This window comes from Brachypodium distachyon, chromosome 2, assembly GCF_000005505.3.
Source record: "Brachypodium distachyon strain Bd21 chromosome 2, Brachypodium_distachyon_v3.0, whole genome shotgun sequence".
NCBI lineage: Eukaryota > Viridiplantae > Streptophyta > Magnoliopsida > Poales > Poaceae > Brachypodium > Brachypodium distachyon.
Genome location: NC_016132.3, coordinates 26,129,633 through 26,151,958, shown reverse-complemented (window position 1 = coordinate 26,151,958; position 22,326 = coordinate 26,129,633). Strand labels below are relative to the sequence as shown.

Genomic DNA, 22,326 nt, shown 5'->3' with positions numbered 1-22,326 from the left:
AATGGTGAATCGGTTATGACAAGTAAAAATACATTCAGTTCTTGTTGATAAGAGACTAGACATGGTGAAGAAGCTAGATAAGAGGGCATTGATGGTGCTCCGTTTGAATCTTGCTGATAATGTGTTAAGGCAAATTTGTGGAGAAGACCGTTGTAGCTCTTTTGAAAAAATTGGAAACTCTTTATTTGGACAAGTCACTCTCTAGCGGGTTCTACCTCATGATGCGCTTGTTTAGGATGCGTATGACAGAAACCACTCATGTCAAGCAATATATCGATGAGTTCACCAATGTTGTGATTTAATCATTGAAGAAAAGGAAAAAAAATCATGGCAATTTGTGTACACTGGCACATGTGTCGACGTTCAAGCCGGCCCGGAGAGCTCCATTCACCAACAAAGCATGACATTCTGGTATTGGCTGAGGAGTTTTCTTAGTGTCGGATATAATAAAATATTTTATTTTGGTTTTAGAAGTTATATATGGTGTTTTTTTTACATTTAAAATTAGATTGTTATCATGCTGCCACTACTATTTGGATTTTCTTCGAGTCTTTGTTGCGCGTAACTAGGCTGACATTGTTGTATTGGCTGAGGAACTGTGATGCCAGAAGCGTGCCAAAATATAAGTTTTCTTTAAATAAAAAAAGTCTCCTAACCGATTTCTTTTATAACAATCAATCAGTGTGCTACGAGGGACTTAAACCACTGCAGAAAAGAACCCAAAGGAAGGAGGTGTGAAGAGGACACACCCCGACCCTCTCCACCACTACCCAAACAAGTCTACGTACAGAGCTTCTACAAACTCCTAACCAAAGCAGCACCTTTTTTTTTAAGATAAACACGATACATTCATGAGCCACAAGTCACGGCATTACAAACTCGTTCGGAATAGATCGGATCAGATCGAGAGCAAACACATGTCATAGAACTGTGCAGAAAACACCTTCGGAAAAAGAAAATCTTTTTTGCAACTGCCATCACCACCGCAACCGTCGTCGGAGACGAAGGAGAACCATCGCCCTAAAGAGGCTTTGTGAGCCAAAGAAGAAGCCTGCCGTTGGTGAAGCCTTTGTCGCTATGGCGCGCTGGCCGGGGAGCATCCCCATCCTCCTTGAATCCCAGAAATAGTGTCCTCCATCGACATCATCGAGGCCGAGCACCAAATCGGCCGCCGTCGGGGCATCTACCCAGAACTTGAACCGGCATTTTCCCTCACACACCAATGGCACCATCCAGGACGACAACCACTTGACGAAGATCTAAACCCGTTGACCAGAAAGGACGACAGAAAACACAACCCACTGGCTCCTCGACGCCGCTGGTAGCCTCGTCGAGACGAGACTGGAGCCCGGGCACCATTATTGGATAAGTCATTGCCGTCATCATCAAAAGCGCGCCTCACACACTACTCCTACCTTATCTACAACCGGACTTGAAGAAACCTGGGTTCCCCTCCGCACCCATCGCCCAAGCAGACGGGCAGGAGAGGAACCCACGGTCCTGCCGGCGGTGAATAGAGGAACAAGGATCGCCTTCTTCGGTTTTCTCTCCTGGGCGGTTTAGGAAAACGAGAGCGAAGTTATCGTCTCCGCAAGGGGCTGGGTAGAGAGTTTTTAGACGCGGTAAGCAGCATCTTTTTTATTTAACATCTCTACGTCTTCGTCTTCTATCCTCCTCCTTTGTTTTTGCACCCAGCAATCAGTTGCACTCCAGGTGAACTGTAGACCATCCATTAAACCAGCTCGATCATTACTGAAGCAGACATCATTTCTGAATCTCCAAATGGTCCAAAAAAGTAGCAGCGATTCCAACCATGACTAAATATTTTTCTGGTTTTCTAAATCTAGGCTACCACTAAACAAATCATGAGTTGAGGAACATTTCTTAACCCAAAGAGCATTGCATAACAGCCCAAATTAGTTTTGCTACAGAGCAGTTCAGAAACAGATGTACAGATGTACAGTTACCTATCCTCGGAAAGGTGGCTGTAATTTGATCCTGGCCATCCTCTTTTCGAATGATTATCTTTCTTTCTAATAGTGAACCACACAAAAATTTTAACCCTCAATGGCACTTTATTTTTCCACAATTTTTTGCGGAAATTAATACTCTTGGCTACTAGCATATTTCCAACTGGCGGTCAAAGTTGATTTAACAGTGTCAAACTCATCTGCTAGAAAAATATCAGCAGATAATGAAATTCACAAAAAATACAAGTTTATGGAGCAATGTGTTCAATTTTTGTGTGGACGAGTTTACCAAGTACATATCACACAGCCTAAAGTATCCTAGTAAAACTCCAGTGCATTATGTCAGTACTGCTACTGCTGCCTCCTACTATACTGAAGTTCTAGTTGTATGATGATTGTATCATGCGAGACTCTGTTGAGCGGTTGTGAGAAGGCCGCCAACCTCTGTAAACGCAGCCTGGAGCCTCGGCACCAAGTTGGCAAGCGTGATCCTGAAGCCTGCCGAGCATGGCAGCAGCATGGACGACCCCTCATCGCAACCCCGCAGGTATGCCTCGCAAGTCCCAAGCACGCGATTCCCTTGTCGACGGAAGTAGTCCTTGACGAACCCCTCGAATCCCTGCGGCGGCCGGCGAAGCAGGTGGAGCATGGTCCGGAGAGTGAGCAGGAAGGCCTTCTCGCTGTACGGCAGCGCGTTGCGGTGGCCCTCCGGCTTGCCCACCAGGTCCTCGTAGCCGTCCTCGTTGTAGAAGGGCTGGTCGACGTTGAGGACGAGGGCCTGGATGGAGACGAGGACCTGGAGCAGGCTCGACGTGCCCGGAGACCACAGCTCGGTGCCTTCCCCGCCGAAGGTGTCCAGCAGGCTGAGGCACACCGTGCCGGACTCGTATAGGTTGGGGTTCAGCTGGAGGCCCAACGAGTGGTAGTACACCTGCGGCGGCACGTCCGGGAAGGACGTACGGTGGAAGGTGCAGGTCGAAGAAGAAGAGCCCGTCCTCGTACGGCGTCCCGCTCGCGCCCACCATCGCCGCCCGGAGCAGGTCCATGCGGTCCTCGAACGCCCGGACGTAGATGGTGTCTGCGCCAAATTGCAAGTCATATATCTGTTCATTTTATATCACCGAAAGTATATTATGCAAAAATTGGAAGCTGATATATTAATGTAAGCATACCTGGTAAGCTGTTCTCCAGTATTTTCCATTCCTTTTGCACCGCCTTGACCCATTTCTTTCCGCTGTTGCTACCCTGCATGCCGCTCATTGGCAAAGAGAAACAACATTCGTCGGTTAACTAACGTGTACTCATTAAGTGTCATGATCGACCCGCGCGACATGCTAAAACTATATTTGGGGGCTGCTAAATACTCCTAAGATAAACCATAAACTGTGAAAGTAAGGGCAAAAAAGGGTGCACCAACCTGGTCCCTGCTGTCAAGGTAATGGTGGTCTGGAGGGCTCTGCACGACATCAAAATGTGGCAAGTTAGACGGATCTTCGTCACCATTGGCTTCTCTGGCCTTCACAACGTCCTCCACTGAGTCATCTTTATCGACACTTGCATCACTTCTAGTCACCGGAGCAAATATAGTCTCCGTTGCAGCGTCAGTAATTCTAGGATCTTGATGCGTACCCATGGTTACATCCTCGGGCACTTCACCATTTTGTGTTGTCTCGGGCAAATCTGAGGCTAGTGGCAGTAACCAATTTGTAGGATACCACTTTCTTCGAGCCAATACTTGCACAATAACCGCTCGCATCATGTACCATATGAAACCATCCAACCAGCTTGTCCTTATGGTGGCTAAGTCGTCGTCGTCCTCCTCCTCCTCCTCCTCCACCCAGTCGTCCATTTCAGCCAATACTTGCACAACCGCTCGCATCATGTACCATGTGAAACCACCCAACCGGCTTGTCCTTGTGGTGTCTAACTCCTCATTGTCGTCCTCATCGTCGTCCTCCTCCTCCTCCTCCTCCTCCTCCTCCTCCTCCACCCAGTCACCCATTTCAGCTCCTAGTTCCTCGTAGTGTTCCTCGTTGACCACACTTATCTCATGGGGTAATACCTGAAACATGATATGGGAAAATATCAATAAGTATATGAAACAACATCTATATACAAATAAAGTGAGTATCTGTAAATGTAAATTAAAGGTGCGCATACCGTTGAAGTGCTGCCGTCACCCCACTTGACTTGGACATGACCGTCATGAAGGTGGATAACACGACCGACCCATGAAAGATCGTCGGGGCCTCTCTTCTTGTTGCATGGCGAACGTGGTTGATGCGCTTGTGGTGTACTTTGACTGCCATTTGGTTGCAGACGGACGACAACGTCCCCGTAGAAAGCACAATGGTCATGGTCCGTGTCCAAATCATACGCACTGACCGTGGCATCGCACTTGGCTTCCCATCTATTGGCCTCCTCAGGGAGGGAAGCTGCTTTGAACCATGACACATTTACCACGTGTTCTCTGGAATTTACACTTTTGACGACGCCCATGCGCCTCGTGGCAACACCCACGACATCATAATCATCTTCAGTAACATGAGCGTCAACAATGTATTGCCCAGGGAAAACCTCGTGCTCATTCAGGTAACTGATGGGGGCGAGGGACGTGGATGGTGCCCCGTGCTGCCGCGTGCCGTCCTGCCACAACACGTCGGCGGTGGTGAGAGTGTTGGAGACGGTCATGGTGACCACCGGCTTCCACAGCTGCTGCTTCCTCTTTTTCTTCCCGACTAGTGTCGCGGTTGGTTGGTCGCCACCACTCCGAGATGACGACGACGACTCAACCTGGGCACGGGCGCTTTCGCGGAGGAAGCAACGGTCACCTACGGCCCAGAAGCAAGTGGAGTCGGAGGAGAAATAAGTGAGGTTGGCAGGGTCCTGATAGGCCGGAGGAGCCGAGTCTTGGACGAGTCGTTGATCCGTGCCGCAGTGCGCCGACGCGATCCAGTGAACAAGGACGCCAGTCATCTCCACCATGGCCACTGTGTCCACTTCACCCTCTATCTGGCGGTGGCCCTTGAGCCATCGCGCCCCTCTGAAGAAGTTCGAGGCGGCGTTGGCGATGATGAGGCGGACCCCCGGGTAGAACCGGGAGTTGGCCTGGATGCGGCAAGCACGCTCTGTCTTCACCGATGCGAATGGTTGATCCTTGGACTCGGCGTCGGTGACCCTACACACGGCGCCGTCGTCAAACGCGACGTCGACGTCCACGGAGACCTCGACCACCCGGGCCAGCCACGGCCCGTATACGACGTAGTCGCCGGGGCTCAGCTCCCTGACACGCCGCAGCAGGCCATCTGACGGCGACACGCCCGTGACGACGGACTCTGCTTCTGCTTCTTCGTCGTCTTCGTCGAGCTGGGCGAGGTCGACCACTGTGGTGACGCCGGTGACGACGCCGATCTGTCCGCCCTCGACGTCGGACGCCGACACGACGATATCCCCGGCGCGGAGATGGCTCCGGTCGAGGAGGGTCACGTCGGTGTTGCCGGCCTCCTTGGTCACGTCTGTGCGGCCGGCGCGGAGCACTCGGAACTCCTCGGCGAGGGGACACGCCAAGGTGTCCACATTGACCAGGCCACGCACCGATTCGTAGCGCACGAGGTCTGATACATAAACGTTAGTAGTAGATGCGACGGCGGCGGCCATCTTGATTAGCTCCGAGCACTGATGATTTCTTCTCGATCGACCGCGTCTGGATTCAACTGCTATTGTCTCTCTCCTGCTACGCTTTAAGATAGCTAGCTATATACTACGTACTCTATATCCTATGATCGATTGATCGAATTTGTACCGGGAGTTGGGTCCAGTATTGATCGAATTTGTACCGGGAGTTGGGTCCAGTAGGATTAGGACCGACTTCGTGTTATTATCGAGATCGACTAGGATTTTCTCCTCTGTAAATAAACGGTTGCCGCCGGAACTCCGTCTCCACAGTCCACACTATTAGTATTAATCTTGAATTATACGAGTTGTGAGCGTTTTTTTTTTCCGGCAAAAACCCCCTTTATTGATTAATAGTAACAAGAGTTACATCAGAGGGATTAAGCAAGAGGGATGAGAAGACGCCCATGATCCAACCGGGGAGAATCTAGCTTGACGGGCAAGTTCGTGAGCCACGTTATTTGTATTCCGACTGCAGTGAACGAACTGCACAGAGCCAAACTCTCCCAGCAGATGGAAGCAGTCTTCAAAGATAGCCGTGGCCAGGCTATAAGCACGGTCTCCTTTCTGCAATGTCTCTATAACCACAGAATTATCACAGTTAATGATCACCTTCCTACAGCCCTGGAACACCACCAGCTCCAGCCCCAGTTTGACGCCCGCAACTTCTGCCGAGACAAACGTCAGCAACAAGAGGAAGCCGACCATTCGCCACTGCAATGAACTCCCCAAAAGAATTCCGGATAACAGCTCCAATCGTTCCACTCAAATCATCGGCTGAGAAGCTTGCATCCACGTTGATCTTCACATAATCAACAGGTGGTTTCAGCCACATCTCATTTTTCTTCTCAGCTTTATGGGAGCTAGCAATATTGCAGTTCCTGGCCATAGATGATATCGCAAACACAGACCTAGAAATGCTAAGAGTAGGTTCATCATGGACAAAGCAACGCGGTTGCCATCAGAGATGCCAGGCTGTAATCACAACAGTTTCAAAGAATAGGTCGATCATAACTTCAGTAGCAAGGGGCGCACAAAGCAGGTACTCCAGCATAGCCGGTCCAGCTCTATCCTGCGCCACAGCTTCTGAAATAGCCGCAGTTAAACCCAGCTCCTCCCAAATAAGTGCTGCTTTAGGACAACGGAACAGGACATGAGCAATGTCTTCAGGCCCTGATTTGCATTGAGGACATTGCGGGTTAACTTTAACATGTCTGTCCGCGAGGACAGCAAAACAGGGCATGGCCCCATGCAAAGTTTTCCAAGTGAAGATTTTGATCGTATTAGTATGACTGAGCTTGAGTTTAATTAGGAGACTAAGTTAATTATGTCCGATTAGACCTAGTAGCGTCAGTTGGCTTGGAGCCGGTCCTAGTCGGCATAGGATTGTTGGTTGTGTGCAGTGTGCGTGCAAACACCTACCCGGCCGTGAGTCTTGTATAACGTAGTTTTGAGTTGAGAAGAAATAAAAAAGCCTAATTGCTTGAAAGTGCCTATGCACTTATTGGTGGAGACGGGTGCAGGCTTCCTAGCCGTTCGTTTCTTCCTGGCGCAGCAAAACCGTGCGATGTGTTTGGGACGGGCCCCTCTGGTTCACGGGATGGGGCCCATGGTCAGCCGTTTTGCCTAGCGTTCTCTATCCCCTCGACGGCTCGACCCCTCCGCGTTTCCCCATCTCGTCCCGATAGCTCGTTGCCTCCTCCTCTCGTGTTTTTGATGGTGTTTCTCGGTGGCGCAGGTCGACGGAGAAGAGAGGGAAGGGCTTCCCCGCACGCCCGCCCCAGATAACTCCACCAGCGAGTTGATACAGGGGCGAGAGCTTCCCAGCGCGCCCGCCGGCCCAGCTAACTCCACCGGCGAGTTGATACGGGGGCGAGGGCTTCCCTGCGCGCGCACCCGCCGGCCCCGGCTAACTGGAACGCACGGATGGGGGCAGCACCACACGGCTCAGATAAGGCGGGCGCGGCTGCCGTGTCGCAGGCGAAGATGGACTTGTCGGGGTCAGGGGAGAAGCGGAGCGCGCAGGCGATGGGGGCGTCCCTGGTGAAGAACTGCAGGAGCCTGACTGCCTGAGCTTTCACAGTTAGATCCCTCTCAAATCCCCCAGATCTAAGCATGTTCGTTGTTGATTTCCGTTCTAGCTAGGTTTTGGGGATGTCGTCGAGCACGGAGAGCATCGAGTACAGAGGGTGCATCTAGTGTTGCATCAAGTTTTCACGTACAGTTAGATGCTTCTCGCATCCTCCCCCTAACCCCCCGGATCTAAGCATATCCCTGCATTTTTCTGTTGATTTTTCACGTACAATTAGATGTTGCTTTCTTCAGCAAATCCCGTCCCCATAAGAGCAAATCTAGGTGTGTGTTTTTGGCCCCGAGTGATGCAGGAAATGCAGTGTTAATGCTCATAAATTGTCCATAAGTAGCTAATGCAGATTTAATTAGAACCAGTATGCATTCTTTAAACAGCATTTTGTTTTCGAGCAATTTTTGCTTTCTGTGATTGCCAACTATGTGTGAGAGCTGCTATTTTTCATCATATATTTTTTACACAACAATCCCATTTGATGCACAAATTTTGGTCAATTAGATGTCCTAATGTGTACGTGTTTACCTGTCTATGTGTTTATGTCTATTTTACACAGCAATCCCATTTTTTGCCCCATGTTTATGTTTTTATGTCTCGTGTTTTTGCAGCCGACATCATGAATTCATTTGAGGATGAGGCAGCAGGGGGAGTGCTGAAGAAAATAACTCTAGAGATTTAATTCATCGTCATCGCCGTAGTAGACGGAAATCACTTGAGGTTCAAATTCCGGAGCTTGATAGTGTGGGACAAATTGCTCCAGGGGTCGACAATGCGGTTCAGGCGTGGTTTTTTGTCCCCCCAAAGTGGTAAACATACTAGACGGACAGGTCAAGAGGTAATCCCCTACTTTTTTTTCATTTTTCACAATATAGTTGCTTGAATATAGATGCGTGTATGGCAACCTCGTTTATAGTTTCTTTTTGCCCTATTCACTTACAGTTGCCTAAAATATATATTTTTCATGATAAAAATGAGATTTATAAGCTTACATAGTTGCTTTTCGCCCTGTAGTTGCCTTTTTTTTCCCAAAAACAATTATGCTGAGATAATTGCTCCTTCCAATAGCATGTATAGTTGCTTGATATAGGTGCATAGTAGTCGATATAGTTGCCTTTATTTTTTCCCACAATATAGTTTCTTTTATTGCCCTATATAGTTTGATTTTGTTTACTGATATAGTTGGTTTTGCAATAGCTATATAGTTGCTTGATATAGGGGTTCATAGTATGCGATATAGTTGCTTTTTAATATATATTTTTCCTGAAATGTGCCCACAAAATAGGTGTTTTTTTCCTATAGGATATAGTTTGCTTTGTTTACCGATATAGTTGTTTTTTCTAATAGCATATATAGTTGCTTGATATAGGTGCATAGTAGTCGATATAGTTGCTTTTTTATCTTTTTCCCCTGATACATGTGCCCATGGTATAGTTGCTTTTTTTTCCCTATATACTTTGCTTTTGTTTATTGATATAGTTGCTTCTTTTTACCCTATATACTTTGCTTTTGTTTACTGATATAGTTGCTTTTCCAATAGTTATATAGTTGCTTGATATAGGGGTTCTTAGTAGGCCATATAGTTGCTTTTCTAAAAAATTCCCCTGATACATATGCCCACAATATAGTTGCTTTTTTTGCCCTACATAGTTTGCTTTTGTTATTGTTATAGTTGCTTTTCTAACATAGGTCTTGAGAAGCTATATAATTGCTTGATATAGGTTCATAGTAGTCAATATAGCTGCCCACAACCTGATTGATAACTGATTTTCTAAACCTGCCTATTGTTTTTGCAACACCAAGGTTGGAAGAAATAGACCATCACCTGCTAGGCTCTTCAAAATCAACCAAAAGCTTTTTGCCAGATCAGATAACAACGATCAAAGGGAAGCAATTTGGAGGGTTATTGAATATCAAGGTTCAATCAATGTCCAGCGATTTTAGCAAGTGGCTAATGAGGTGTTACAATTCAGAAACATCAGAAATTGTTATACCAAGGAGGGGTAGCATCCCAGTTAATGCAGATAGTGTACAAAGGTTTTTGATTTACCAAACAAGGCGAGGGAAGTTACTTATGAGATGAACCAGGAAGCAATAAATTGTGGCCACATGTGTTCTTGTGTTGCCTGATTAATTGTCTTGCCTAGATTTAGCATGCGCACTAAATTATCCGGCCAGATTTCAATTCTGGTGCGTTCCAGGGACTGGAAAGCATGCAAAAATTTGTGTCCCCTAGGAGCAACTTGTGTAAAACTGACCCAAGTCATTGTGTTCTTCTGTTGCTGATTAATTTTCGTGGCCAGCTGCAGCAATTACATTGAATTTCCTGATCAGATCTCAATTGTGTTTCATGGATTTTTGTGCTTGTTCTTTTGGGAGAGTCACATGCTGGAATTTGGGGATGGCAATTACCTTCTGCAGACCCGTGGGGCTTGTAAGGGGTAGTCAGCTTTAGCAACTTTGATGAGATTTACTTCTTGAGTTCGTCCGGTGTTCTTTTCCGATCTGCAAAGGGGAAAAGGGAGTTGCTTTTTCTTATGCGTTGTGTATTGCCTGCACGAGAGAGAATTGCTCGGCAATTATCTGGGTGGCGAGCGGGCGGAGAGTCGTGAGGAATCTATGCCAAAACTTTCCTTTAATGGATGGATACAACCGATCTTTCTATAGGTTGTGCACTCGTAATAGAGGGAAAGTGCATGAGCACTCTCTAGTCCCGTCCAATAAAAAGATAAGGCACCATATGTGTCTTTGGCCATAAACATTTGATCTCGTATGTGCGTGTGCGTCTTCATGTGATTGATCTTGGGGCAAACCCAACATTTGGTATCAGAGCCTGGTGAAAATTTTGAAGACGCACTTAGCCCGGGGAGGCGATCTGCAAGCGCCTCGGCACGGGCAATTGGCAGCGGAGCAGCGTTCTGCTGTTTTGTGACAGAGTTGTGTGCATCGTATTGCATCGAGGTGATCGTCGCGGTTGGGCCGATCTTCTAGTAACGGTAGATCATAGTATTGATCGTCGGAAATTTCTCAGCATTAGGGCAAACTATCGGCAAGCTCGTTGACTACCATTGATGAGGATTTGAGCTGCTGAGGTTACCGGAGAATTTAGTCAAGATCGTCTTCAAGGAGTTATGTGTGTTCAGGTCAGCGTCTCTGAGTCGTGGTTGTCTCTAAGTGCTCGTCGGCGTGAGGCTCTGTTGAAGTGGAAGTGTGCCATGGTCGAAGGTTGTATGGTATGGTGTGTCATCGGAGCAAGAGATCGACGTGCGTGCAGACAAAATGGCATGTGGTCATTTGTATGTCTCTCCGAGAAAATCAAGATTGACGTGTAGTGGGACCATGACTAGTTTAGTTGAGTTCCTGCGTGAGACTAATGTTGTGTCTAGTCTGCACGTAGCAAGCGAGATGTGTCTGTGGGCTGGTAGTTCGGATCATACGTTGAGGTGAGTCGACGAGTCGTAAAACTGAAGAGAGCCAGTATCAGGAGGAGCATGGAAGACAGCAACTTTAAGATTAGGGCTTAGGGGGAGACACACCTCCAATATTCCGGGCCACTATCCTTTGCTAGGCGCGCGGACAAGTTCCGGGATTTAACATGTACGCAAGCGCCGACGCACCATGTGCTCGATCGAGAGCTTACGAGCAATGGGCAATGGTTGATGGATCGAAACACTAACGTGCACAGCCATCAAAGAATGTACGGATCGATTCTACGTAGACGAGTGTCTCAGATAAGAAGGGCACGTACGTACACCATACTCATACACACGCGTACGTGCATCAGAATAAATAATGGAGTACACTGGGGGTCCGTCCATGCATCGCTCACATCTCTTCGCCTTAATTGGCTTTGGTTAGTTCGACGTCGATTCGCTGGGTTTCTCTTTCTCCTGCGGCGGCGATGGCTCTGACACGGCGTCCGCCTCCTTTGGTTTTTGCTAGTCCACGAGGTTGGCCTCCATAGGTTCGATGGTGCTGGGCTCAACCGATTTCCCTGCACATGTTTACATCACCCCGTACCGAGGATCCATGGGCTGGATCAGATCAGCAGCCGCCTGAGGACGCACCCGAGGAGGGGGAGGGGGAGCCTGCGGGCGCGGGGCTTGAGCGCCCGGGACCGTGGGGGCGGCAGGAGCACCACCCCCAGTGACCTCCAGCGGAACCACGGCCACCACTGGAACTCCCCCCGCCGCCCCAGCAGGCGCAGCCCCGCCCGCCGCCGCCGTAGGGGCGGTCCCTCCTGCGGCCGGTGCCTGACGAGGACGATTGTACATGTATGGATTCCGGGGGGCCTCCAATTGCACGCGCCTCCATCTTTTGCAGACGAGCAACCGCGACGAAAGTCGCTCTGCCTTGTTCCTGACTCCAGAAATCACTCGAGAAGCTGAAATGCTTCGGTGTTGGTGGAAATCGATCCGAGAGGCGGAAGCGATGACAATCGCGAACGGAGAATTTTCTGGATTCAAAAAGGTCTCTCCGGATCCAAACAGGAGCAGCTTTCAGGGATGAGAATCAACTTGGGTAAAAGTGACCTTGTTCCCATAAACATTTCTGAGACTGATTCCAGTACTCTTGCCCATGTTTTTGGGTGTAAACTAAGTGAACTTCCTATTAAGTACCTGGGGGTGCCTCTACACCACAGTAAATTAACCAAAGATGACTTACAACCAGTGGTTGACAAGGTTATTAAAAGAGTTGTTGGGTGGAGGGGAAAACTTCTTTCCTATGGTGGCAGACTAATCCTCGTTAGAGCGTGCTTACCTAGTATACATATCTATGTACTTTCTGATATTAAATTCCCTGCCTGGGCACTTCATGCCATTAAATCCCAAATGGCTCATTGTCTTTGGGATAACTATGAGGGGCACAGGAAATACCACTTGTCCAATTGGGAACTTGTTTCCATGAAAAAAGAATATGGAGCTTTGGACATTCCAAACTTAAGAGACTTGAATGTTGCCTTACTTGCTTCCTGGATAAAAAGATATCAATTAGATGGGCAGAAAATCTGGAAACAAATTGTGGACTATAAATATGATGACCTATACCCTAATATTTTTGCTCACTTCCCTCAAAATGCCTCTCCTTTTTGGGAAGGGATTATGTGGGCTTGTCATGCTGCTAGACAGGGCTAGATAGTTGGTAATGGGCAAGCATTAGATTTTGGGAGGACTGGCAGCTCTAGCTTGGCCACTCAATTCTGGGAACTGCATTTCATCTCTAATGAACAAAATGTGGTCATTTCTGACGTTTGGGATGGAAATGAACTGGAGCTATCTTTTAGGAGAGGTTTTGATGACAGAATGATGTATAAATGGTTTGAACTGACCAATATTGTTGAAAGTGTGGTCCTCTCTGAGGAACAAGATCAATTAATCTGGAAGGTGCACAGTTCTGGTGTGTACAATGTACAGTCTCTTTATTCCATCATCAACTTTAGGGGGATTTCCCCTGTCTTTATCCCATCTATTTGGAAACTTCATGTAACACTTAGGGTGCATTTCTTTCTTTGGCTTCTAGCACACAATAGACTGCTTACCAGGGATAACCTGCAGAAACGACAACATGTTGAAGATAAAACCTGTTTAATGTGTTGTGAACCAGAAACAGTAGAACACTTGTTCTTTTCCGGTGATATTACTAAACAACTTTGACATGAAATGGCAGCTTTGCTAGGAAGTAATCAAGTGAACTATTATGAGGATGTTGCCAGATTATGGCTTAGTAATACTAATCATGCTGTTTACAATATGATATCTTGTGACTTCTTATGGACAATGTGGAAATTTCGAAATGACATGCATTTTGGTCGTGTGAATTGGTCTGGTTTACAGATTATCTGGCACAGATTGGTATGCTTAGTGAAGAGATGGAGGGTGCTTTGCCCTAGAAAAAGTCTTATTTAGATGGACAGTTGCGTGATTTTGCTGGAGAACAAGGTGGAGGAAGCCCCCAGGATCCTACTGTGCCGAAGAAAAGAAGGTTGGCTATCGTACTTGGCCCAAGGACACCTCAAGCTGCTGGACCGCGACGAGTTCTGATCACCTGATTGTCCAGAAGCTGGCGTGAGGGTTGTGTTTTCAAGCGGCTTGCTTAGCTCTTTGCCGTCGGTGGAAAATTGTTGTTTTCTCAGCTTTTGTTGTTGGCTTCTATCCTTTAGGATGTTTACGCTGTAATGTTTTGGTTGTGGGCTTAAACGCTGTAAGACTGTTGTTTCATTTTTAATGAAAATGGAACGGGACGGGAGCCTTTGGCTCTAAAAAACATGTTTACATCACCTTTCCTGTTACTTTCGATATATATGTATGGAGTGAAAAACTGGAAGACGAGAAAAAATCTGAGTTATAATATTGTCGAGGGTGAGCCTCTAAACCAATGACTGAAAAAGTAACGACAAAAAACTGCACTAATATTTTGTCGAAAATAGTAGTAATTACACATTTCTCTGCAACGCAACTTGAGCTGGACTTATAAACAGAGGGGGGGGGGGGGGGGTGGTGGTTTAAAATCGCATTCACCTCTGGACTCTGGTACGTGTTAATCATACAAAGTGCTCAAAACAAGATCGTATATTTGTATCTGAATGCTAATTCAAATTGGTGCCTGACTTACCATCCTGATTTCTGGAAGCAGGAGGCGTCTCTTCCTCTGCTTCTTCAATCTTAGCCGCCGCCTGCTCATCAGCCATGGTGGATTTGGGCAGCTCGTCTTCCCCCTTCACAAGTGGTTTCTCCGCGGCCGGTGCCGCCTCGGCCACCGTGGAAGCAGCGGCGGCCACCACGCCCTCTTTCTTCTCCTCGACGACGGCACCAACGGGTGTCTTCTCGCGCGCCGATGACTGATCCGCCTTGGCCTCAGGGGCCTTGGCCTCGCCGGCCGCCGGGTCCTTGACAACGTCCTTGACGGTGACGGAGGTGTCGTCGGACGGATACGGGGATGACGCCTGGGAGGAGCGGTGGCTGGCGGCAGCCATGGTGGACTTCCTCCTGAAGAGCTTGTTGCCGCGGCCGGCGCCGTTGTTGTTGTTGCCGGTGGCCACGTCCTCTTTGGAGCCACCGCAACCCATGGCGCCCGGCCGGCGCTGCCGACGCCGATCGACGATCGAGGCCTCAGAGAGAGAGGGAGAATTGCAGGAGGAAGAAGAAGAGAGAACAACGGAGGAGAGGAACCTTCGGGCTGTACGTCGAGCGAGCTCCAAGGAAGGATTTGATTTTTTTTATTTTTTTTGTTTTGAGGGGGAGGAAGGATTTGATTGGAGGCGAGGAGAGGCTGCGCTGGTACGGCCGCTTTTATAGCACCCCGCCCGTTCCGGGAAAAGTCCATGCACGGGAAAAGTCAACCTCGATGAACAAACAGGCACGACAGAGTTTGGGAAGCCAGGAACAACAAATTAACCAGAGGCCGTCTTGGTTAGAGAAATACTAGGAGTATGGAGTTTGCATTGCAAGGGCTGACAAGTGACAGTGACGGCCTGTCAATGGCCCGCCCTCGAGAAACTCCGCCGGCAGGCGAGCCGGCACGCCGGACTTGACCACCGGCTCGTCGTTTGTGCGTTGTGGGTCGCTCAACATCATTGGCTTGGCCGGCAGGAGATCGGCCAATTGTGAGACTGTAAACAAGAAACCAATTTATTTTCTTTGCCGTTTCTTTGCAGCAAAATGAATCGTCGATATCCTCCATGGTTAATTAACCTAGCTAGTCTGCTAGTAATGGACAAATACAGGTGGGAGTTGTGAACCAAAGTGGCAACGACTGATGAGGCGTGTGAATGTGATCCTTGTTGGGTCTCATCTTGCATATATGCACTACTCTCTCCGATCCTAAATTGTTGTCGAAATATTACATGTATCTAACGCTTTTTAAGAATAAATATATCTATATTTTGGCAAATTTGAGTCAAAAATTTAGAATCAATGGGAGTAGTACAGATTTGTTAGAATTACAACTTGACAATCAAGCCACATATAAGAGTGTCGATAATGTATACTCGTGCAATTAGACAAGACGGCACTCGTAGGACGAGTACACGTGACATTAGCGGCGACCGTACAGGGATCCATCCGGTCTAGGTAAGTATAAAGAAAGCGTTGCGGATTACTTGAAAAAGAGTAACATGTCTCTTATTCGTACACGACCTGAAAACCAAACTGATGTGTCGTGGACCTCTCCTCAACTAGCAGGACATAATCATCGTATCGTAACTATTGAAGGGTGGTCAAGATCCGAAAGAGCCACATGAGCCAATTGTGTGCAAAAACCGTAACCCATGGCACCCTAATTCACTAGCTATCCCCTCTATGCAAACAATCGAACTACATGGACATGATATGATACAATCAAGGCAGGAAGGATCGTACCTAGGTAAAGTCGTGTCGCGAGACAAAAAAATCACGTACGTACTCGTACCGTACTATTGTGAGATACCGATAATTTATCCTCGATAGTTTCGGCGCCGACTGTGACATGTGGGGACCTTACGGTATCATACCGTGAGGACCTTAGAGTATCATATTGGATATATGTCAGTGACTTCATCTCTGATCATCTTGGTGAGTTATTCAGTCTACAGCGATGAAACATTCTACTCCATTGTGTGTCACATGTCAAGTGCTTAGTAGTAAAAACAAACTATGACAAGTTAGTTTTTAAGACCGGATCTACATTTGAGCGACCCAGATAAATGTTGCCTGTCAAACCTTGAGTTTTTTCTCCATTTTCTCTTCCACTAGTTTCCACAATTGCTCAATCTATTCATTTCAATAGGAATCTCTAAATAAATAAATGGAAGTTTACCAACAATCACCCCGGATCTACATCACCGAGCATATGTCATCAAAGTATTTGTATGTCTGAAAAAGTGTTTTTAAAAGTTGAAATCATCCAACGCATCCAAAGGTAAGTAGAGAGGAAGTTTGCTGCTGCCTCTTGGGGTCATCCGGCCGTTCCATCGAAATTGTGCGAACCAGAGATCTCGCCTTGTCAATTGCCATGATCCGTCCAATCCAAAGATCGCTGAACTCCGAAGTCCAAAACCTCACCTTCTCCCCCTTTCGGAAAAAGAAAAAAAAAAACCTCACCTTCTCCTGAGAAAAATCAAAATCCCCATCCCATTTTGAGCGGAGAAGAGGCAGGGACCGAAGGCCGGCCGAAGCGCCGCGCGATGGGCGGCCACCTGTACGCGCTCGACTTCGACGGCGTTATCTGCGACAGCTGCGGCGAGAGCTCCCTCTCCGCCGTCAAGGTCTCTTCCTCGGTTCCTCCTTCCCCCCACCCCCACCCCCTATTGCATTTTAGTCAATTTGTTGCGAGGATTTTAGCATTTGTTTGCACGAATATGTAACTGTATATTTCTTGGTTTGGTTTTGTTTTTCAGGCTGCCAAGGTCAGATGGCCGTGGGTGTTTGAGCAGGTCGACGCTGCCATGGAAGGGTGGATTGTGGAGCAAATGTACACCGTGAGTCTAATTCGTGCCCACACACCCACATTAATCCTTGCAATTTACACCTGAATGGTTATATTAGTGGTGCGATATTTTTTCTAATATTACTGTATCATCTAAGGCCATGACCAATGCGATGCTTTTCATTGGCACCAAGGAAAAAGATGTCGCCCGTTCTGGCGTTCTGCTAGTGTGACCTTTGTTCCAAGCCTTTGGGTTGGCATCACCGCTTGATAAGGAGTTAGACACCTCAACGGTTCCCACACGTAGAAGTACCCTGGGGCGATTTGACGCTAGCTAGATGGTTGGGTCGTTTGTAGAATGCTTGAACTACACTAGATGCTTACATTAGTTGTTTAATTGAATGGTTGAGTCACCAACTGAATGACCCGGCTCTGAGTTTAGGCTAGATGGTCATACATTTGTGTATCAGAAATAGCTTTGCTTTGACTAGTTGTGCTGCTAAAGTAATGCTGACTACATGGCTAGTACTAGTTTGTTGGTGACCTATGAAGCCAGCATGTCACTTCAGGTGTGTTATATATATACTGCTAGCTCATAATTTTGCACTAAATAGAATTATAGAACGCAACCTTGCAGCATCTACAAAAAGATCCTTACATATAAAAAAGAAGATAATGTGTCTTTATCCAAATGGCTTCGCTTAATTTGTTAAATTTTCATTGTTCCTGGATGGCATCCTTGTGTTAATTAGATTTGAGTTCTAGCCAAGCAAACTCAGTTGAAACACTTTGGAGCAACTTTCCCCTTGGCTATTTGGCTGTGCACCCCTTTGGTCTAGTGCCAATACTCCTTCCAGCCGTCGCTGTTCAGCCTCTACCTATGGTTTTCACTGTTCACACATTCCTCTAGCCTGTGTAGGAAACTAACATGCCAGTTGTGTGTGAGACATTCAAGACTGTAAAAAACCCGCTTATTGGCTTTTCACAACTTTGGTGCAATGGGTTATATATGCTGTTCATTATCATAAAACACAGTTTTGTGAGGAGCATAAGATTCTCCTTCACGAGTTACGACCAAACTTCAATACTGCTTTAGAATGTATCCGACTATTGCAGCTTCGACCGGTGGTGGAAACAGGATATGAGAATCTGTTGCTTGTTAGGCTGCTTGTCGAGATCCGAATACCCTCTGCTCGACGATCATCGGTAACTTCTTCAATACTCCAGTTCATTCGTGTGTCAGTAATGGATGGACCTATAATATATGTTGTGCAGTACATATGGTTGTAGCTGATTGATGTTTATATGTGGGTTATCTGTGCAAGGTTTCAGATGGGCTTAGCGTCCAAGAAATATTGGAGAACTGGTTGAAATTGAAGCCCACCATCATGTCTGAATGGAATGAAGATAGGGACTCTCTAGTTGACCTCTTTGGCCGCATAAGGGATGACTGGATTGAAAACGATTTGCCAGGCTGGATAGGCGCTAACAGGTGACTTATATATATGAAATAATCAGTGTATGTTTTCTTTTCCAGTATAAGCTAAGGTAGATTTAACCGAACACTCTCCGATTCAGCGTTGAAACTTGGTAGGTACGCTCAACTGGGAAAGCCAGTTATCACTAGATTTGTTATCGTTTGTCCTAAGTTGGCTTAGGAAGGTACCACAAGATGAATTATCATATTTAAGTGTAGTAATTAAAGAACTTCCTATTTTACATTAACTCAATGGTATAATACTATAACCTTTGTGGAACTAGCTAAATGCATGCGGCTTTGCTACAGAAATAAAAATATGTATTATGCTTCAGTTGTTTAATTTTATTTCTAATTTTTTGCTAACCATAATCAAAAGATCATGATACGTATATCCACCGCATAAAAATGAGTGGCAATTAGGTGATTCCGTAGCAATTGAGGAGGTAGTCTCAGTGGAGTGAACGGACAACCACCAACTCAGATGTTTATAAGTGCAAGGATAATGATAGACTACAGAGTACCAATTGTTCAATTCAAAAGAAAATTGAACATTGATCTCAAATATGGCTCCATATCCGCACTCCATAGATCTGGTTGCATGTGGACATCTCTGCTCTGGTGCGCAACATTGGTTATCAGGCATTGTGATGTAACTCAATTCAAATTATCTATGTACAAGTAATACTTGAGCCATCGTACCTTCTACCTTGTGATGCATCTTAAGAATCTTAAGAAGTACTAATTTTGCAGTGTCTACTTTATTTTATGATCTGTACACAACTGAAAGCTTGAAAAGGTGTAAGTGATGTAATGAAACTGAAGATGTTCAGTTATTGTCTGAATTATCGTATGTTTATTATAACTAGTGGAATGAGGAATGCCATATGTGTTGCTGTTGCTACAGAATTTACTAATATATTCATGATTAAAGCATGTATATTTATTTAGAATGATTTCTGTCTCTTTCAACCCTTAATTGTGTACAATTATATTAAAGTTATGTTTTGCTTTCCAAAAAGAATGACATTTTGTTGAGAGTTGCACAGAGGTTGTTCATTTTGTTGAGAAAATAAAGAAGCGTAATATCAGAAACTGAAAATCTACTGTATTGAACTGAAAAGAAGGGAAAGTTTCTTCAGTTTTTTTAGAGTTGCACAAGAGGTTGTTCCATTTGTTCAGAAAACTATGGAAAAAAGACGGGATAATTAGGCCCTCGAATTGTGTATAACCTTTTATGAGAAACTTGGTGACGTCCCACCATTGCAAATATTTTAGCAACAATTGTACATAATTGCAGATTTTATCCCGGAACAGCTGATGCATTGAAATTTTCAAGCTCGGAAGTGTACATAGTTACTACAAAACAGGTACCTCACTTACAATAGCTACATCCAGCCACTAATTCTGTACACTGCTTTTCGTTCACAACCAAAGCTTCCAAAGAGTGGTTCATATTAGATTTGACTTTGGTTTATTTGATACCAGATGCCAGGTGATATACCATATATTATGTTCTGTACCAAAATCTTTAGTATTTACATAATATTTAGTTGGACTAACATAGCTGCGCATGCCCAATACTGACAGCAAATTTGACATATATATATATATGAAAGAACAATGACCTCCAAGAAATTGCGCCCCCTCGAAAATTCTGTGTGTATTTTGTCTGTCCAATTTTGATCTTTGGTATTGAAGTCTGTGTAAAATATTTTGTTAATAGATGCAAAATCACAAACACAAGAAAATTCTTTTGAATACAAATCCAGTGTAACCAATTTAATCTAACACAGATCCATGTATTATTGGATTTATTGTTGCCACCATGAATTTTGGCAGTTGAAATACACAATGTAGAAAATGTCCAAAGAAACAATTTGAAAAATAAAAAAAATTATGAAAATAAAGTACAAGGAGACTTGGCCCAACCAACCTTGTGTCCAAAGATAGGGCCCTACCTCATGTGTGGCTGAATACAATCACCAGCCCACCTCGAATCCAATCTCCTCTACTCATCCATACAGGGCACAGGCATACAGGAAGATTCTTTACAGTCGTCGTATATGGTTCAGCCTTTTTAATCGTGACAGCGAGCTGTGAACCCCCATCCACCTTATGCTCCAATATGTGGATTCCTTATCATTTCTTGCAAGAGTGCAGCACTGGTGGTGTCATTTTCACATTTCCAGTCAGAGAAGTTGCAGTGCCAAACTTACATCTCCTTCACCCTGATTTGTTTGTATTTATGCCATAATTGTTGGTATTTTGTGTCATAAGGTGCCTATTTCTGTGTGTGTGTTATGCCGAAGGTGGTCAGTTCCTTGCATGACATTGAGCTGCAATGTTCGTTTTGTGCGTGTTTATCCCAATTTTTGTGAGCTTTTTGCATCATATTTCAGGCCAAGTTGAAAATGACATCAAATTGGTATCAGCTTGTCAGCTATGCCAAGATATCGATGAAAGGATTTTCAAAGCTTGTGAATAACCGAGTATTGACTACAAATGATGCCAACTACCGTATTTCAAGCTTAACTAGTTTATTTTCTACTATTTACATGGGAAATGGAATTACATTTCGTATTTCATGGTTGTCTTCTGTGTAGGCAACAGGAAGAGTAGGATGCTGATAGCCTGATACTCCATGCTCAGCTTTTGATTGTCTTTTCAGGGAAGATTTGCTGAAGCACTATTGAAAGAATTGGCTGGAATAGAGATTCCCTCCGAAAGGATATATGGCCTTGGCACTGGGTTTGTACAGTACATATTTTATCCTCTATACGTGTTAAGTAGTTGACTGCTGAATCTGTGAATTTCCTCTTGCTTCAGTCCAAAGGTTAAAGTTCTCCAGCAACTCCAGCAAATGCCACAGCATCAAGGCTTGACACTTCAGTAAGTCCCAACTGCTTGCTCTCTTAAATGGAATACTGCTCTCTTGAATTAGTTCTGACCATTAATGTTTAGCTCATTGCCGCCCACATCATTTACGGGTAGGCCATAATCTGCTAATTGGAGTTGACCAATTTGCTACACAGTAAGCATGGCAATCAAATGAATGAATTACACGTATCAGATGACACTCACTTACAAATTATGATCATAAAACTCAGAAGTAAAGAATGACAGTTTGTTGATGTGTGTGTGTGTGTCTCTCTCTCTCTTTTTCCTGTTAATCACCCTGAACTGTACACTAGACATTTGAAGCCCTTTTTCCTTCTGTTGCATCTTAACCAGTTTTGTTGAGGACCGGCTTGCAACTTTGAAGAATGTTATCAAAGAGCCGGCACTGGACGGATGGAACCTCTACCTTGGTAAGCCATGTTTCTAGTAATTATTCAACCTGTACGATGGTTAGTTGTTGAACTGCTTTCTTTAGCTGATGCTCCGGGATACCATTTTGGGCAGTGAACTGGGGATACAACACACCGAAAGAGAGGGAGGAAGCAGGCGGCATCTCAAGAATCGAGGTCATTGATCTCCCTGACTTCAGTAAAAAGCTGAAATAGATGGGAATGACACATATTATCCAAACTATGTTCTGAAGAGTCCAGGTCATTGATCTCCCTGACTTCAGCAAAAAGCTCAAATAGCTGGAAATGGCGCAGATTATCCAAACTATGTTTTCTTTTCTGGTGACTCCTTTTTGACATGATGTACTTGTGCTAACTTCGCCCTTTTTCCATTCAATACATTATTTACTACCAGGATATTCACTCCCACTA

The 22,326-nt window shown here is 45.7% G+C and overlaps 2 protein-coding genes, 1 long non-coding RNA gene and 1 pseudogene across 5 annotated transcripts; 2 read left to right on the top strand and 2 right to left on the bottom strand.

Moving 5' to 3' along the window:
* Positions 1–2,138: 2,138 nt before the first annotated feature.
* Positions 2,139–6,885, bottom strand: LOC100821490 (annotated as a pseudogene).
* Positions 6,886–7,294: 409 nt separating this feature from the next.
* Positions 7,295–10,063, top strand: LOC100823572. Its single transcript, XR_138095.4, has 3 exons — positions 7,295–7,724; positions 8,337–8,563; positions 9,529–10,063. It is a non-coding gene; the product is annotated as an uncharacterized LOC100823572 (long non-coding RNA).
* Positions 10,064–11,445: 1,382 nt separating this feature from the next.
* Positions 11,446–15,095, bottom strand: LOC104582690 (brain acid soluble protein 1). Of its 2 annotated transcripts, none has more exons than XM_010233178.3 (2): positions 14,338–15,095; positions 11,446–12,697 (listed from the first exon to the last, which is right to left on the bottom strand). In XM_010233178.3, the coding sequence occupies exons 1-2, from the start codon at positions 14,789–14,791 to the stop codon at positions 12,687–12,689; spliced, it is 465 nt and encodes a 154-aa protein (XP_010231480.1). In that variant the 5' UTR covers positions 14,792–15,095; the 3' UTR covers positions 11,446–12,686. The 2 variants fall into 2 exon arrangements, with proteins under 2 accessions (XP_010231480.1, XP_010231479.1); XM_010233177.3 differs by lacking the exon at positions 11,446–12,697 and adding an exon at positions 13,058–13,274 and having other exon boundaries at positions 14,338–15,094.
* A 1,669-nt stretch (positions 15,096–16,764) lies between these two features.
* Positions 16,765–22,317, top strand: LOC100823061. Of its 2 annotated transcripts, XM_014899718.2 has the most exons (10): positions 16,765–16,966; positions 17,099–17,179; positions 18,244–18,333; positions 18,453–18,619; positions 19,905–19,974; positions 21,007–21,096; positions 21,276–21,355; positions 21,434–21,496; positions 21,839–21,915; positions 22,010–22,311. In XM_014899718.2, exons 1-10 carry the CDS (start codon positions 16,886–16,888, stop codon positions 22,108–22,110), a joined length of 900 nt encoding a protein of 299 aa, XP_014755204.1. In that variant the 5' UTR covers positions 16,765–16,885; the 3' UTR covers positions 22,111–22,311. The 2 variants fall into 2 exon arrangements, with proteins under 2 accessions (XP_014755204.1, XP_003568582.1); XM_003568534.4 differs by lacking the exon at positions 21,007–21,096 and having other exon boundaries at positions 16,771–16,966; positions 22,010–22,317.
* The last annotated feature ends 9 nt before the right edge of the window (positions 22,318–22,326 follow it).

Bases quoted from the DNA above. Each gene is read 5' to 3' on its own strand.
- LOC104582690 (XM_010233177.3), bottom strand. From the start codon at position 14,791: ATGGGTTGCGGTGGCTCCAAAGAGGACGTGGCCACCGGCAACAACAAC.
- LOC100823061 (XM_014899718.2), top strand. From the start codon at position 16,886: ATGGGCGGCCACCTGTACGCGCTCGACTTCGACGGCGTTATCTGCGAC. The intron at 18,620-19,904 runs GTGACTTATATA...ACATAATTGCAG, and splicing joins GGCTGGATAGGCGCTAACAG to ATTTTATCCCGGAACAGCTG. The intron at 21,916-22,009 runs GTAAGCCATGTT...CATTTTGGGCAG, and splicing joins CGGATGGAACCTCTACCTTG to TGAACTGGGGATACAACACA.